Source organism: Vipera berus (genome assembly GCF_964194415.1).
Source record: "Vipera berus genome assembly, chromosome: 2".
Classification (NCBI taxonomy): Eukaryota; Metazoa; Chordata; class Lepidosauria; order Squamata; family Viperidae; genus Vipera; species Vipera berus.
In genome coordinates, this window is record NC_138203.1 from 241974832 (window position 1) to 241992854 (window position 18023).

Here is an 18023-nt window from a genome sequence, read left to right on the forward strand (position 1 = left end):
GGGGAAAAAATACAGCTATTTGGATCTTGAAATTGTCCTGACAATCTGCACATGAATCAGTGGTGTGATATGTCTGCATATAAGCCATTTTATATGCAATAGAAATATTGCTTCTGAATCAAAGGAAATAATGCTTTTAATCTATTGTGCATTTGTCAGACTTAATCTCAAATCTTGTGTTCATTACTGGGCACCACACTTTAACAATGATTCATCAGGCAAACAATTGCACAGAAGGGCAACGAGTAGGGGTATGCAAAATGTTTTCATTTCAAAATATAAAACATAAAACATCCTTCTCTGAATCAAAAGCTGTCCTTTGAGAACAAAACAGTCTGCCTTAAGCTTTGGAAGCATTTTGAGCTTGTGACATTTTTTTCAATTGGGGGGGTGCCTTTATTTTGAGCTCAAAAGCTTCCCCAAATGCCTGGAACAACTCACTAAGAACAGCCTAAATTGCACTTAAGAGAGGATGCTTTATGAAATTTCAAGCGTGAAACAGTTCACAGCAAGCATTCTGTACACCCCTAGTAATATGGATAATTGAAGATTAAAATTAAGTTTCATGAAGAGAGACTGAAGGAAGTGGATATGCTTAACACTGAGAAATTTGAGGATAGTATTGAAAGCATAGCACACAGAAATATCTCAAGATCAATGCTCTTGTTATTTATTTTTATTTATTTAAAAGATTTCTATGGGTCCCCATCTTAAGCAACTCTGTGTGGCTCAGAACAATAAAACCAATGACTATAAAACTGTAATAAAAACAGGCAGTAAAACAAAAGCCCTACACCTTAATCGTCCCCTTAGCTTCCTTAGAAGTACAGATATAGTTACAAGAAGATCATTCCATTTGAGTTAGCAAACCTTGTGGATCCAATTATCAAGAGTCATGGCAGGCTCTTCTTTCTCTGAATATTTTAATTTAATCACATTGCTTTAATAGATCTCTAAAATGAGGAGGAGGAGAAGAAGCTTGTAGAAGTCAACTAAAACATGGTGCACTTGCTGCACTTCCAAATATATCTCCAATTGCTGGTGCGTTAAGCACCCCCCAAGCTTAACTGTCTTTCATCATCAAATATTGTTTCAGAGTTAAAAAAAGAGAAAAAAACTGCTTGACTTCATTGAGTTGTCAGACATATTTCAGAGGCTATAAATCAACAAAGCATGGCTTACAGCAGGAAAAAAATATCTTAGCCCTAATGTTGACATTGGAATTCAAATAATGTCCAACTCTTGAAATAGATATTAAAGTAAGCCAAATGAATAGATTTTATTAATTTTGGATTATCAGACTTTATAAATACATTACTACAAGTAGCATTTATATGGGAAGAACGACCAAGCTTCTCATAAGAGTTCTTGGAAAGTACAAAAGCAAAGATATAGCTAAGTCTAAATCTGCTAGTCCAAGTTTTGATAATAATAGGGTTTCCAAAATTCCTAATGCAGATTGATTGCTATCTACATTTTTCTCTCAGATCCTAATAATTTTTGCGTTTAATTATATTTATTCCCCAACATTTTGAATTCGATAGGCTGATGGCTGAACAGTACCGCCTTTCTCTGTTAAGTTTTTCCCTTTCTTTAGGCTCTTGGTAGAACTGTAAACAGTATTAGTTCTGAAAACGTAAAAGGCTTTTCTTTTGGCTTGTATTTTGCAGTAGGCATTTGAGGAAAGGGAGAAAACATTTCCTTGAATTATGGTCTCATTTTGAATAGCTACTACATAGCTATAATTTGTGCATTTCAGAGTCAAACAAACTTTTTGTTGGAGAAAGATTGTTGCCAAAAGCTGTCTGGATGTTTGTGTAACAAACACAGTCTCTGATTTATCCTCCAAGAAAATCTGCATACTATCATTGTCATGGCCTTGAAGTGGATGAAACAGTGCATCATAGGGCAGCAATTTTTGAACCAAGGTGCTTCAAATGGCTAACTTACAGAATGTGTCCAAAATCAGGGCACATGACTCCTGAACTGTGGCTGCTTCAGTGCTACTGGCAGCTGCCATGCTGCTGCTGTGGTCACATGATCTTCATTTTCAACTTTCTGTGAGTTTCTTAACCAGTCCCACAATCCCTCACTTCTTCACCCATCAGCAGCCACTTACGTACCTGCTGGAAAGGGAAGGAAGGAAGTGTTATGTATGGGGGCTTTAGCAACAGCTTGACAATTACCTCCAGGTGGCGCTGTGCCATTACTGTATTGGCTGGTTAGCTTTCGGCGGGAGATTCGGATGAATGGATTGGCCGAGAGTGTACCTGGCAAGGTATATAAGGGGTACAGGTAACCCCCTTTGTTCAGTTCAGTGCTACCCACAATAAAGAGCTGATGCTGTACTCTTCTGCCTGCTGTCTGCCATGCGGTCCAGAACCCACTGCACAATAGGAAGGAAGGAAGGAAGGAAGGAAGGAAAGAAGGAAGGAAGGAAGGAAGGAAGGAAGGAAGGAAGGAAGGAAGGAAGGAAGGAAGGAAGGAAAATTTCTGATGCTCAATTTCATGTCTATGAACTTTTATGTCTCCGATTAAGATTCTTTTTTAAGTCAAATGGCATTTACCTAAGGCATTTCCATATGTCTTTTGTATGAGGCTGTTCCCCATTCTCTCACTTCCTTGCAGGCTTTCTAATAGTGATAATAACGCAATAAAAGAGATGTTTGATTTATGTGCTCCTTGTCAAGTATTACTAGGTTTTTTATTTTTGTTCTGGCAAAGTAAAGTTTTGATACGCCAGCTACATTTTTTCTCTCCTTTTCCTCAACTTTTCCTAAGTCTTCTAGCTCTGTCCTCATATTTTCCTGCACATCAGCTAACATTTTTGTGTGGGAAGGTTTCTGTCTATGTGAAAAGTGTGTTATCGCTTCTTCCGACTGATCAGTTATGTAAAAGAACAGCATGCATGTCCTAATAGGATGAATAACAGCACCCAACTATTGGATACTGTCACAATATAACTCTTCATGTATTAGATATTACCCTATTAACATTTACAATACGGTAGCAACTTTATAGTTCTTCTTAATTTGTTCATTAGGTTTATATATACCATCTTTTTTTAGAAGCTTATACAGTAGTATATGCAATTTTCATTTTATCCTCCCAAGAAGAGTTCTTTTTAAGTAGACTAAGCTAAGAAATAGTAACTGGCCCAAGTGAGCTTCTGTGACTGAGGATAAACTTCATCATGAATCTTATTTATGGAAGGAGCCAGAATACATCAATCTAATGGGTCACTGTGTCAGATGTGTTATATTGCCAGAAAGCACTTGAGGTTCCCTTAGATTCTCTCTCCTTCTAATTTGCTGTTACTTCTTTGTCAGCGTACACATGTAACTTTCGACAATTTTTAAGGGTGATAATTTCATTTTTTTTCTATGTAGGCTAATTGATACATATACCATCTTTCTCAGTGCTTCTGGGAATCCTCAATGGTTACAATCCTGTTACCATCCATAAAGTTTTCTTTCCACAGAGAAAGGTTGTGCCTTTATATGAAATTTTTGGAGTGTACAAAATACTTCAAATACATACCTATATATGTTTACATGTAATTATGTAATTTATGTAAACTTTACAATGCCTTGGTAAGGCCACACTTGGAATACTGCATCCAGTTTTGGTCACCACGATGTAAAATAGATGTTGAGACTCTAGAAAGAGTACAGAGAAGAGCAACAAAGGTGATTAGGGGACTGGAGGCTAAAACATATGAGGAACGGCTGCTGGAATTGGGAATGTCTAGTTTAATGAAGAGAAGGGTGAGGGGGGACATGATAGCAGTGTTCCAATATCTCAGGGGCTGCCACAAAGAAGAGGGAGCCAAGCTATTCTCCAAAGCACCCGAAAGCAGGACAAGAAGCAACAGATGGAAACTAGTCAAGGAGAGAAGCAACCTAGAACAAAGGAGAAACTTCCTGACAGTTAGAACAATTAACCAGTGGAACAACCTGCCTCCAGAAGTGGTGAATGCTCCAACATTGGAAGTTTTTAAGAAGAGACTGGACAGCCATTTGTCTGAAATGGTATAGGGTTTTCCTTTCCTCCTCCTCCACTGTTGTTGTTGTTGTTGTTGTTGTTGTTGTTGTTGTTCTTCTTCTTCTTCTTCTTCTTCTTCTTCTTATTATTATTATTATTATTATTATTATTATTATCATTATGATGATGATGATGATGATGATGATGATGATGATGATGATGATGTTGGACATAAAATATGACCTTTAGAGCCGACATCTTTACTGGGCTCCCTTGTTCATTTCCTTTTTGTTCCCTATTCAGATGGATGATCAGAGATGGAAGTAAATCAGCAAGTAGAAAACTATAGTTTACATTATGACCAGCTACTCTTTTCATTTCATTTCATTTCTTGACTGCATTAATAGAAGCGGGTTTATAAATTATCTGAAGTGAAAGTAATCTTAAAGAAATTTTTTTTGAATGGTTTAAAAGAAAACTATGTTCTCTTGTGGGTGTATGCGTGTGCGTATATAAAATCTTTTAAAAAGTTTTTTTATTTCATTATACTTGGATTCATATTGTTTATTGCTTTCAGCTTTCATAATCAGAAAAATAGAACCCTCGCCTTTATATTTAGAGTAGCATTATACTTACAGCAATAATTGTTAATCTTTGTGGGTATAATTTCTCAAGTATGGCTTCAGTTGTATATGAGAATTGTGCAGGGGACATTCGTCCTGGGTAACATCTGTTAACTCTGGTTGTTAATTATTTATTAGATTTTATCTCACCTTTATTATTTTTATTAATAACTCAAGGCAATGAACACATATAATACTCTTTCCTCCTCCTATTTTCTCCACAACCACAACCCTGTGAGGTGGGTTGGGCTGAGAGAGAGAGTGACAATGTTCTTGTTTTTCAAAGAGACTGAGTACTACAATGCATTTTTGGAATCTTTGATAAGTCCTCATATATTATTCTTTGGTTCCTTTCAGAATTAAGTGGGCATTGGGCAAGTAGAAGACATTTCTTTTAGCTTTTATTTTAAAATATTTAGCATAATAACTGAGTTTTTATTGTTTCTTTTTGAAATCACTTCACTGAAATATTGAATGGAATATTGTTATGTATGTATGGACAGTATGTGTGTGTTGAGTGCTATATTTTTGAAAGAAAGGTTTATGTTTCAATATATCATCATGTCCAGTTTTAATCCTTGGCATGTCAAGTTAAAATGTGAATCAGATGATGAAAAACAGCTCTGCCTAAGAAGGACTAGAAATCCTAGTCTGAGCTTTGCTCAAAACAATTCCCTGGATTATGTAGTCTAGTACTGTCTAGTCTGACTGGCAAATCAATGCGTCTTCAAAACCACAAAGAGAAATGAGAGTTTCTGAGTCAAAATTTGAACTTGGACTCTGATTTGATTGGGGAGAGCCTCTCAATATTCAGAGGAAAATTGTGCTGTTTTCTGAAGTGTAATCTAACCTTTGCAGTCAGCGCATGTTTCTACCATCACTAAATTGAAAGCCCTAACAAGCAGGCATATACATAGAATGAAGGCTACTGCTAAGCTTGTAAGCCGCCCTGAGTCTTCGGAGAAGGGCGGGATATAAATGTAATAAAAAAAAATTGAGGGCGGTCAAACTTTTTCATCCTGGAAAATTCTTTAGCCAAGTGAAGCTTCTGGTGATGTGATGGGTTAGCACAGGGGTGGGGAACTATGTCCCCTGTATGACTTGTGGACCTCAACTCCCAGAATTCCTAAGACAGCATGTAATAAAGTCATAAGTCATAAGGGGTCATAGTTCTCCACCTCTGGGTTAACATATACATTTCAACTCTAATTCCATTGCATTAAACATCCCAAATAGAAATTGTTCGTTCTAATTTTTGAATTTTACTGGCATGATTTTAGGATAGTACAGGAGCGATAGGCCATGGGATAATCATTTTCCTTATTAAAGATGTCTTCTTCCATAAGTTAAGAAGTAGGTCTTTCTTCAGATGCCATGAGATTCAGGGCTCCCAGAGAGAAAGTTGGATTTGGCATTGATTTTCTCATTTTAGTAATAACAACTAGTGCATTTAAAAATTGAAGTATTGAATCATAACCATAAAAAGTGTTCTTTTTATGTACACTGCAAGTAAGATATTTTACAGAATATGTGGTAATATATATATTTGTCAGTGTAAATGCGTGGTGTCCAGTATGGAACTAGATACATTGGATTGACCCAGAGATTTGTGTGTAATGTTGACAAGAAATGCCAAATTGTATTGGTTTTCCTTAACACGAGGAATTTTTAGAAGGGCAAGAGAAAAACAGTATTGTGTGATTTTAGCTTGTCTACCTGTACAACTTCTGTGGGGTGCAAAGAAAAGCAAAATTATTTTGAAATATAATTTGGCTCTATAAAAATATACTTTTTGTACTTGCATCTATTTTGAAACTTCACGACTTAGAAATCTAAAAGTGCTAACCTCAGTCTTTGCTAGACAACTGTGAAGTTTATACTTGAGTCTTTTAAGTGCCCAGGATGAGATCAGACCCTTTGAAATATGTCTGTGGTTTATGAAGCAATCACTATTCTTTTAAGCCGCTGGACTGTTAAGTCCTAAAACAAGGACACACGGGTAATATAATTAATAGCAAGGTAGTGACTTGAGAACCAAGAGAATAAGAAATTCATTGCTAACTTTGAAACCACTCAAGATTAACTTGAAAACAAGCTTGTTATTATAGTTGGAATATATGAGGAGAGGAAGAGACCAAATCTATTGCCCTCAATTCTCTGGAGCTGTCCTCAGTATGTAGTATACTCATGTAGTAAATACAGTAATAGAGACAGGTGTTAACTCTTCTGGGGTCATACTCAATGTAGCTTGGATGTCTGTATTTTCTAATATTTACTTAATTGTTTCCCCAATCAATATCACTTCACCCTTCTTCTCAAACTGTCTCTATTGGCAGACAGCTGAAGACTGAAAATATAAGGAGAATTCCTGGTGCTGTTTAAATGCACAGATAAGATTGGTGTACTTGGTCCAGAATGCAGTAGCCCATTTATTAATATGGGCTGTGTATATGTGCTTGTAACATCCTCGCTGAAATCCTACAATGGCTTCTACTTTGTTTTATTGCAGGAAGTTTAAAATCCTGAACAATTTAGGATGAAGGTAATTTGAAGGAAGCTGCACTAAACTTTGGAATTTTGCTCCAAGGAAGACCCATCTGATTTCTTAAACAAGAAGCTATCAGAAGTTCATTACTGTTTTCCTGTTTTTAATACACTGTGCTTCTGAGCCTTGGTCTTCCATATCTCCTCAAAGAAAGTGCTTTTCTCAGCATGGGCTTTTTGAGTTAGAACTATCATTTTAAATTCTACACAGAACCCTCTAGGAAAAATACTGGACAATATCCAGGCCGTGCATTTTGGACAACTATAGCACACAAATAGAATATGTTGTCGTAATTCAAACAAGAGGTGATGAGGGATTGAGTCATTGTTGCAAGGGCCTGGCTTTCAGACACTGTTCATACAGGAATTGTGAGCGCAGGACAACCCAAAATTGCAGAGGTGTTCCCTCAGGGATAATAACCCTAATGTCACGGCAAGCTTGGATTCAGATGAGGAGACAACGCACAGCCAGTTCCAGAGTTGCTGGATGAACACTGCGTGAAGAGCTGCAGGCAGAGAAGGCAGGGTTGTGTGGTAACCGGGAGACACAACTGCTGCCGATCTCTGAAGATAAAGAGTCTGAGCTTCTAACCCAGTCTCTGTGTGCCAATCTGAAATTTTGTGACTTTGATTTTGTACCTTGATTGGCTGACAAACCTTCTGCAGTGTTTTGACCCTTGGACTTTGCTTGGCCACTTTTCTGCATGAAAGCTTCCTAGATGTAGTATTTGATCAGATTCAGGAGACCTCTTGCATTTTGATGCATAGTTTAGATAGCAAACCTCTGTGCTCAAACATATACATGAAGATATTTGTCTGAGAAAAAGGTCAGTAGGGAAAAACTCTAGCAGAGCCACTGTCGGTTTGCAAAGGGCAACTATCAACTAATTCGCCTTACCTTACTTTGAGGCAAACTTGCTATAGTTTGAGATCTCTCTCTCTCTCTCTCTCTCTCTCTCTCTCTCTCGTTATTTTTTTTTTGCTGCTTGATTGTTTATTTTACAAACCTATCAGCAAAGTTAGCAAGTACATCTTTGTGTGTTTGTATATGCTTGGCCTGGGTCAGGACACTTGAGACACTGGGACGTACAAACACCCCTGGTAGACAAACTAATACTGTTTTGCTAGGATTCAGTTTTAGTCTTATTTTCTTCCATCCAGCCTGTAGACACCAGCAGGCCCAAGACACAGATGTATACCAAACATACTGATGATACTGAACCTTGACTTGCTAGATAATCTCTCCTAGTCCTGCACATGGGAGCAGCCACCAAGCTGAAGTCTCCTGTCCTACCACCACTTATAGGAACTTCCATTGAGGAAGGAATGGAAGCAGTTCAAAGTACTGTCTCCAATCCACAACACAGAATAGTGCAGAATACTATTGAAGACTGCTGAGAAATCTGAAAGGATCAGTGCAGGTACACTACTTTATATGGAGCCCAACAAAAAAACATCTCTTGCTCAAACAAAGCTGTCTCCATCCAGTGACCAAGGTTAACCTTGATTGGCAAGTATCCAAATAATCTGCTTCACCTAGATCACTTTGTAGTTGATTCCTCAGTATCTTCTCAACAAACCTCACTTGAAAAAGAATGTTGGAGATTGGACAGTAGTTATATAATATCCAGAGGTCCTGGGAGGGCTTCTTAAGGAAAAAAAATGCACTACGGTCTCCCTTAAAGTTGCCAGCAACACCCTCCCTCAGGGAGTTATTAGCAGTCTGCTAAATCTAGGGAATTACTTAAAATTCCAAGTTTCATGAAGAAACCAGGAAGGGGAAAGATCCAGGCAACAGGTGGCAGAGGACATCCTAGAAAATATCTAGAAGATCCTTCTCACGTAGACTTCAGACTTGATGGAATCTGAGCAACTTTATGACATAATGCTATATTAATTGATTACAATTAATGGTCTTATAGTTACCTTGTTTCAGCTTGTCAGTGCAATAAGAGAGGAGAATTAAGAACTTATTTTTAGGAATTAGCCTCAAATGTGAATTGGTCACTTTTTTAACTCCTGAAACTGTCTAGAAGTCTGTGGAATTTAGGCATGTTTTAATAAATAAACTTTGCATGTGGTGATGATTAATCTGATAGTACAGTATTCTCAGCTAACCTTTCTATTTAGCAGAATTGTCTATTGCTTTTTCCTGTTGTTGAATAGTTACAAGAAAGAAACCCTACACAATCTTTTCTAATTTGATGTAATGGAATGTGTGAATGACCTTGGGTGAAAAGGGAAAGATATGCTGCCTAGGGAACAATTAGACAAGAGAGAGAGGAACCCGCAGTCAGTTAGTGAACAGAGAAAGAATTTCAGGAAGCCCCTGCTTTAATTGATCAGACAATTAAAAATAGTGGCAGGAAGTTTGTATCCTGAGACTTGCAAATACCTCTTCCTCGTTGTTTGATATCTACTGTGTTTTGGTGAAATTTTAAAAAACAGATGCTAGAAGAGATAAACTGCCTAAGCCAAGGCTCTTCAAACTTGGCCCTTTTATGACTTGTGGACTTCAACTCCCAGCATTCCTCAGCCAGCATTGCTGGGAGTTGAAGTCCACAAGTCACAAAAGGGCCAACTTTGAAGACCTCTGGCCTAAGCAGTTTATCCATTTTTAAAACCATCATTTCAAAAGGAGGTAGGAAAACCCAAAGACAAGGAACCTTATTTTTACAGGACACCAGAAGAAAATCACACGCAGTAAGTACTTTTGAACACTTCCCTAATGGACATGAAAGATAATTGCTAAGAATGTTTTGAATCACCAAAGCCCCAGAAATTACTCACATAAATCTATTTTTAATAATTGCCCTTTATTTTCCTTCAATTATCTAGTACAGTCTTGAAATGAAATATTTCTTTCACTGAGTTTGAAATAGGTGTATTTATATTTTAAAAACTTAGCTGCCTGTAGTAATATCCTGCCTTTGACAAGATGTTTATGGCTCATAATGTCTTTTTGGTGACAGAAGCCGCTAAAAAATTGTGCCTTGGAAATTTTAAAGGCAAAGAAGATGGACGTGCTATTTCAATAAAGAAATATCATGGATGTACAGGTCGTCCTCGACTTAAAACGCTAATGGAGCCTGCTTATTACAGTCGCACGTTGTGACAGTTGTTAAGAGAAATTCCCACTTGATTGCCTTTAAACCCCCCCCTTCCCCCTCCCTCCTCCCCTCCCTACCTCCCCCCTATCCCCCCCCTCCCCCTCTCCCTCCTCCCTCCCCTGCCTCCCCCCCCTACTTCCCCTCCTCCCCCCCTCCCCCCCCCCGACTTCCCAGAGCAAAATACAAGGTATATATCTAAAAAGCAATCATGAACAATCATATACTAACAATTATAAACTCTAAAATCCATCACTCTCTAGCTTATATAGAGTAAACCAATCCTTAATAATACTAAATGTGTATAAAGAACTAAAATAAAAGAAAACTAGCGTCATTCCCATCTATGTTCTTCCACAATTCACTATTTCCTAAACATATTCTCATTTACACATCACAAACACCTATCCCTATTAACCTCTCTAGCCAAAATAGGCTATAATAGATAGTTCTTACACAAATTAACCCACATTAACCCACAAAACTTTCTTCCTCTTCCTCTGTAATAAATTGTCCATTAATTCCAAATTAAAGATTCTGTTACCATACATATCATCCCAAAACTCTTAAAAACACAACTACCACTTGACTATCAGTATGTTGTGGAAGTTCCATAGATTTCTACTAGACCTATTTTCTTTTCTTTTTTGAGCGTTTTAAGGCAGCACGCGTCACCCTCTGTTCTCTAGGATCATCCAAAAGAGTTGCATCTTGATCTCCTCCTGTACCATTCTCGTCTATCTGTCCATCTTCATCCTCTTGATGTTCTCCTTCTCCAGATCCCTCTGCAGCTTCCAAAAGTGTTGATGGGGTTACTTTTAAGACATTGTTGTAAAAATCATGCGCTTGCTTCACAGTACCCAAACAGTACCTTTTGCCTTCATACAAGAAGCTCAACCCAGCTGGGATCTCCCATCTGAACCTTATATCCCTTTGCTTGAGCTCTTGCACAAGAAATATAAAGTCCTTCCTTCTCTTTAAAATCTTTGGAGGAATTTCTTTTAGAACCAAAACTTCTTGACCAGCAATCACAACTTTAGTATCATAGGCAGCTTGTATAACTTCATCTCTAATTTCCCTTTTTACAAAATAAACCACCACATCTCTAGGCAACTTTCTCTGTTTAGCAATCCACGAGTTCACACGAAACACTTTGTCCATGCCTTGTTTTATTTCAGATGCTGGATGGTTCAATACCACCTCAAAAGCCTCAGAAACCAGCTGCTTTAAATCTTCCTTAATATTCTATTTTAAAAACTTAGCTGCCTGTAGTAATATCCTGCCTTTGACAAGATGTTTATGGCTCATAATGTCTTTTTGGTGACAGAAGCCGCTAAAAAATTGTGCCTTGGAAATTTTAAAGGCAAAGAAGATGGACGTGCTATTTCAATAAAGAAATATCATGGATGTACAGGTCGTCCTCGACTTAAAACGCTAATGGAGCCTGCTTATTACAGTCGCACGTTGTGACAGTTGTTAAGAGAAATTCCCACTTGATTGCCTCGCTTAATGATCTCCCCCTGGCTGCTCTCTGTATAGTTGTTAAGCCAAGCAGTGGGTGCCTCAAATGGAGGAAGCCCTGGGAGGTGTAGTGCACACCCAGGCCAGCTTACCCCGAGCCTTTCCCATCTCCTAAGGCAGGGGTAGGCAACCTTGGCTCTTTTATGACTCGTGGACTTCAACTCCCAGAATTCCTAAGCCAGCCATGCTGGCACAAGAATTCTGGGAGTTGAAGTCCATGAGTCATAAAAGAGCCAAGGTTGCATAGCCCTGTCCTAAGGCAACCCATGCTCCACTTCTTATCCTCTCCCCGGGGTCCCCACCAGTCTTGGTTTCTTACCCTGCTGGGTCTCAACCCTCCTCGTCGCTCTCTGTCACTGATTGGTACTTACCTTCTGTAGGTCTCCTTCTGGAAGCGCTGCAGGTGATGTTGGGGAGGGAGAGCAAGCCCCTGTGGCCACTCCCAAATGATGTCTTCCCAGAATGGCACCACGCAGCCTAGGGATGCCGAGGGCTGGAGTGGCTTACACTCATTTCCCAAAGTGATTGCCAGACCTTAAAGAAGGAGGTCTGTAGTAAAAGTTGAAGACTGATTGGTGATGGAGGGTGGTGATGAGGTTATGGAACCCAGCGGGCTGGGAAGAAGGCCCAAGTCCCGTGGTAACCAGGGGGAGTGGGATGGGGGAGAGATATGCAGAGAGGCTGCTACAGAATTTCTCTTGTAAGGGCAGGCAGATTGCCAAGTGCCTGAATTTTGTTCACTGTGAGAATGCTTCACTGGTCATAACTTGGAAACCTGTGGGGGTTTGTGGTAGCTTTGAATGATCACTAAGCTACTGGTCGTAAATTGAAGATTAGATGAAACTGCTTGGAAAATATTTCAGTGTAGACATTATTCTTTTACAGCAGCCTTGTAATTTGTTGCTTAGCGCACAGACCAGAAAGCTTTTAGGACTATCTGAATGATAAATTATCTGCTCTATAAGAAACAAAAATAACCCTCTTTTCTAAAATCTTAAAATAGCAAAGAAAAATGGTACAGCCAGATGTATTTCCAGATCATAATACAAATTTTTCTTTGCTCCTCTGATTTTTTTTTCTTTGAGACTAAATATTTGAAAAGGAGAATTATTTTCTGCCTTGTGTTTGAAAAAAAAAATTGCTCAAGAAGAGTGTAGCAGAAATAGTTCTGCAAGAGTAAAAATGAGAATGTGTACAAATTTATAAAATACATTTGCATTGAAATTTGCTTTGCTCTGCAATTTGCTCTGGTTTGACATAAGGGAGAATTCCTTAGAGATATAGCTGCAAAGGCTGGATGCTACACCTCAAAAATCCTTCTCATCTATTAATGCCCACCATACCTTGAAATAGTTCAGTATTCTGTTCTGAAGCTATAAAGTGCAACAACTTTGTGAAGCAGGATCTGCCTTTCTCGGTGCTTAGAAAAAAAACTGTTACTTGAGTGAAAAATGGTGGGATCTGAAAAATATAAGGCTGACTAGTCAAATTATTTCATCTGGTCTAGGTATATTACTAAAATGTTTTGGGATTAGATGGAAGCCTGCTAAATCTCACAAGAGCTATTCAGCTGTGCAGTATCATTGGCCTTCAATTGCCCAAGAACCTAGCTATAGAGTTTTTGCTGGTCTTAGTTTAAAATATTGTTTCACAGTTCAGGAACAGCACAGTACAAGTGTACTGAACTAAATAAGGATATAGACTGAAGGAAAGCTTTATCAGGCTTGAAGTTGGAAACTATTAGTTCTCCATGGTCAGATTCGGGACCTTTACAGGATGGATTCTGTATAAATCACTATTGCTCATCCAGGGTTAAGTCTTTAAAACAAAGTCTTGATATTATCAAAGTTTAGTCTTAAACCTTGGTTTAGAATTTGGATGAATGAAAAGAAGAAACCAATTCTTGGGAGGGGGGAGTGAATGGGATAAGATCAGTTGACTGTTTGGTATCCTTTTGGAATTACTATATATTCCTTGAAGTTTAATGTCATTGAGTTCAAGATAAGACATTGAATTCAATAGGCAGTTTGGATTGGGACATATCTCAAAGGAGGGGCAGTATGTGGTCTTTTCTCCTTTGGTGCTTATATTCCCTTAAAACTTTTTTTGTTTGAATGTTATATACTGTACATAGGGAGAACTCTGAATGGCTGAAGACAACTGGTCTTTGGAGTCTTCATCCTTAAATTTTAAAATACTACATATCAGTAAATCAAATCTTTATTATGGTCATAAGCCAGCAGGTACTGCATATCAGGATTTCTTCAAAGCACTGGCCTTTTAGTCATGTCAGAGAAATCTTAAAGGATGGTTAGATGCCACTATTTATTTATTGAGCAAGTGGGCTTCTGTGTTTGCTTTTTTAGCAGGCTGTTATAAAAGTACACACAGCCTAAATGTCTTTTCACAGAGTATTATAGAGAAGCAGCTAGTGAAATTCATTCTTCTGTATATTAAAGAATGTTTTATAAGAAGATTTTTCAATACTTTTGTCTTATTATATAATGCCTGAATATGGAGCTTCATTAAAGAAACGATCCTGATTGGGATCTGAAGGGGCATGCGTACCAGCCGACTTTGGGGTACAGTTAAAGAGTATATTTTCTGCCAAATATATTAATATATTATTTATAATAACATTCTAAATATAATTATTTGGATTCATTTTGGTTTGAGAATCTGTCAGTTGAAAAAAACAGCAAGAAAAAGATAAGAACAATTGGTTGAATAGAGAAAGACTGATCTATCTACTAGTTGTCATATGATTCTTTCCTACAAATGCTTTCTCCATCCATTTATAGCTGTCCATCTATCTTATAGGATTGTTGTACATAAATATGAAGAAAATAACCCAGTCCAGTTTTATTTCAGTGCAGGTAATTTTGCATTTAAATTGGTAATGCCAGATTGTTCTCATCCTGGTTATATATCATAGTCTTGTATTCAAAGCAGTTATCATCTTATTAGTGATTTATTGTATTTTTAGAACTATATTCCTGACAGAATTGTACAAGATTCATGTTGAATGATTTGATGTAACATATTTTATTAAGCTTGCATTTTTTTTCATCCTGGTTATATATCACAGCTTTGTATTCAAAGCAATTGTCGTTCGATTGGTGATTTATAGTCTTTGTATTTTTAGAACTATATTCCTGACAGAACTGTACAGATGCATATTAAATGATTTGATGTAAAATATTTTATCAAGACATGCTTTCTTGCATGCTTGCCTTCTTACAGTTGATAAACTTAAAACATAATAGCATCAGTGCATTATGCAATTAATACATTTTAATTACCATGCAAACAGGAGGAATAGTTCTAAGTGATACTGTGGCCACCCTGGGAGTTAAATGAAATTGAAACAACCTAAAAAAGCTACTTTAGTGAAAAGACATACATATTGGAGAAAGTTGCAGATGATAACAAGGTTTGCCAGAGGTCTGACAGAATATAATTATACATAGAACCCTACAATACTGCAATAAGTAAAGTTTGACTGTTCCTTGTTCAGTGTGTGTTCAATTTTCATAAGTTCTGGTGATCTGGTACAACTTTGTGTTCAGAACAGAATATATTTCTATTTCTTCTAACCCTATCCTAACAATAATTCCTGCTAAAATTACTGGCCAATGAAACATATTTTAACTATCCCAGTTTAACCATGTTAACCACTTGCAGTACATCAAAAAGAAAGGATAAGTACTATTTGTTTACAACAATAGCAAAATATGTTCTGCCTAACATTTCCTATACTTTATTCTGAAGCTGTGTTTAAATGACTTCAGTTTCAATGAAAATATATTAAAAATTTTAAATCAGTAATTTGTTATACATTTATGCATGTGGTAAGGATCTTCTTTATACATATTTTTTTTTACTTTTCAGGCAAGAAACACAAAGCTGAATTTCAGCTTTTAATTGACCAAATGAAAAAGCGAAAGAAAAATGCAAGCAAAGAACAGATAAATGAAGAACGACCAGAGCAAAAAGAAGAAAGATTGGAGCAGAAAGAAGCAACTACTGAAAATGGTATACAGTGCTAATTATGATAAATTAATATAGTTTCACTAATCAAATAAAAAAACCCTTTATTTTGTAAATTTCTACCTTTGGAGGATAGAATTGCATCCAATGGAAAGGTGTTTATGAATTGTTTGTTTGCTATCTTGTTTACTAAAATTGGACAAGAAGCTTAAGCATTCATTTTAATAAGGTTTTTAAGGTCATAAAGATACATGGCTTGTACAGTTATTTTACACTGTATCATGTATCAAAGATAGACAAAAAAGGAAATTGTATCTTGGAGTCCTTGGTGCTCTCTGAGCTTGGTTATTGCTTGCAGACATTTCATTACCCAACTAGGTAACATCATAAAATAGCTGTGGTGGCACAGTGATTAGAATGCAGTAAAAGGTAAAGGTAAAGGTAAAGGTTCCCCCGCACATATGTGCTAGTCGTTTCCGACTCTAGGGGCCGGTGCTCATCTCCGTTTCAAAGCCGAAGAGCCAGCGCTTGTCCGAGGACATCTCCGTGGTCATGTGGCCGGCATGACTAGACGCCAAAGGCGCACGGAACGCTGTTACCTTCCCACCGTAGTGGTCCCTATTTTTCTACTTGCATTTTTACGTGCTTTCGAACTGCTAGGTTGGCAGAAGCTGGGACGAGTAACAGGCGCTCACTCTGTTACGTGGCACTCGGGATTCGACCCGCCAAACTGCCGACCTTCTGATCGACAAGCTCAGCGTCCTAACCCACTGAGCCACCACGTCCCATAGAATGCAGTACTGCAAGCTAATTCTGCTGACTGCCAACTGCCTGCAGTTTGGCAGTTCAAGTCTCACCAGCTCAAAGTTGATTCAGCCTTGCATCCTTACGAGGTTGGTAAAATGAGGTCCCAGATTGTTGGGGAGAATATGCTGACTCTGTAAACCACTTAGAAAGGGCTGTAAAGCACTGAGAAGCAGTATGTAAGTCTAAGTGCTATTGCTATTATCAGTGATGATGATTAGTACTGATGATTTACCTAACCAAATAATGAAATATTTGCAAGCAAACAAGCTCAGAGGGCACTAAGGACTTACACAGTTCAACCCTGAACTACATATATTCTCCATTTTGTACCATGAAAATAGAAACAGTGTTTGGCTCCTGTATTTTCTAATTCCTAATGTTGCTGTTATTTTTTCTTATGGTCTGAATTTCAGCTATCCAGCTGATTTCAACTTACGACTTTTCCTTTTGGCTAATTTACAATGCATTCAGAAAGTATTCAAACCTCCTTCATTTTTGTCAATTTTGTTAGGCTGCAGCCTGATTCTATATTGTTGACATTTATGATGGAAACTTATTAATGTTAGCCACTAGATCTGTCCCATAGGAGCAGATGACAATCCTTCAAGAACAGTTTTCATCAGTTCTTACAGGGCATCATAATACAAATAACTTGGAATATATATGGAATGGTACTTATATTGCAATGGATGAACTACAGATATTTTAAAAGATCTTCAGACAAAGTTTTTTTTGCTGTTATATCTCTCATCTTTGTTGCTGATATTGTCCATGTGGTTTGTTCCCTCAGCTGACATGCTCCTATATTTTCTACAACTGTGAATTGCAGATTAATGCAAACTTTGTTTCACTAATGTTACACTCTGTTTTTCATAACTTTAATTTTATCTGTCACTTTCATCCTTTTTCTTTGCAATTGGAAATAAAACATAAAGATATAAAATAGTAGTGATGTCAGGCTTTAAAAAAACCCTTAAATTTAAGTGGTCTGGATCCTACCAATAATGTTTATAGATTATATTTTCCCCTTAACATTTCCTTAATAAAATTCCATTATTATTGCCCTGCTTCCCTTTTTCCACATCTCAAACAGAAAAATGAGATTCAGACTTGATCATAACTTGATCATCCATGTGAATGGAGATCTCTGTCACCCAGGGATGTTTGTCTTTATAGGGTACTGAGTGTAGATTAACGAAAAAAATGAATTTCAACAACTCTAGAATCAGGCTGCAGCAGAACAAAATTGTTAAAAGTGAAGGGGATCTGAATACATTCTGAATGCACTGTATTTCTTATTATAAGGAACAAGCTTGAGTATGAGGGCATGAGTTGGGCAGAACAATAGTGGGATGAAAAAGGATGTGAATGAAATGATTTAGAGCAAGATGCATAGTTAATAAGCAAGAATTATAAATTCATTTAATTCACTTTTTGATATAAACTA

The 18023-nt window shown here is 37.4% G+C and overlaps 1 protein-coding gene across 6 annotated transcripts in view; it reads left to right on the forward strand.

The window, feature by feature from the left end:
- RAD18 (RAD18 E3 ubiquitin protein ligase) overlaps positions 1-18023 on the forward strand; it is a 141712-nt gene that overhangs the window by 69724 nt on the left and 53965 nt on the right. For all 6 annotated transcript variants that reach the window (XR_014025084.1, XR_014025085.1, XM_081317445.1 and 3 more), the window contains one exon: positions 15671-15814. Coding sequence is in view for 4 of the 6 variants with exons in the window: in XM_081317445.1 (XP_081173571.1) it covers positions 15671-15814 (144 nt within the window). In the remaining 2 variants the exon portion in view is untranslated. The remainder of the gene's footprint in view (positions 1-15670; positions 15815-18023) is intronic.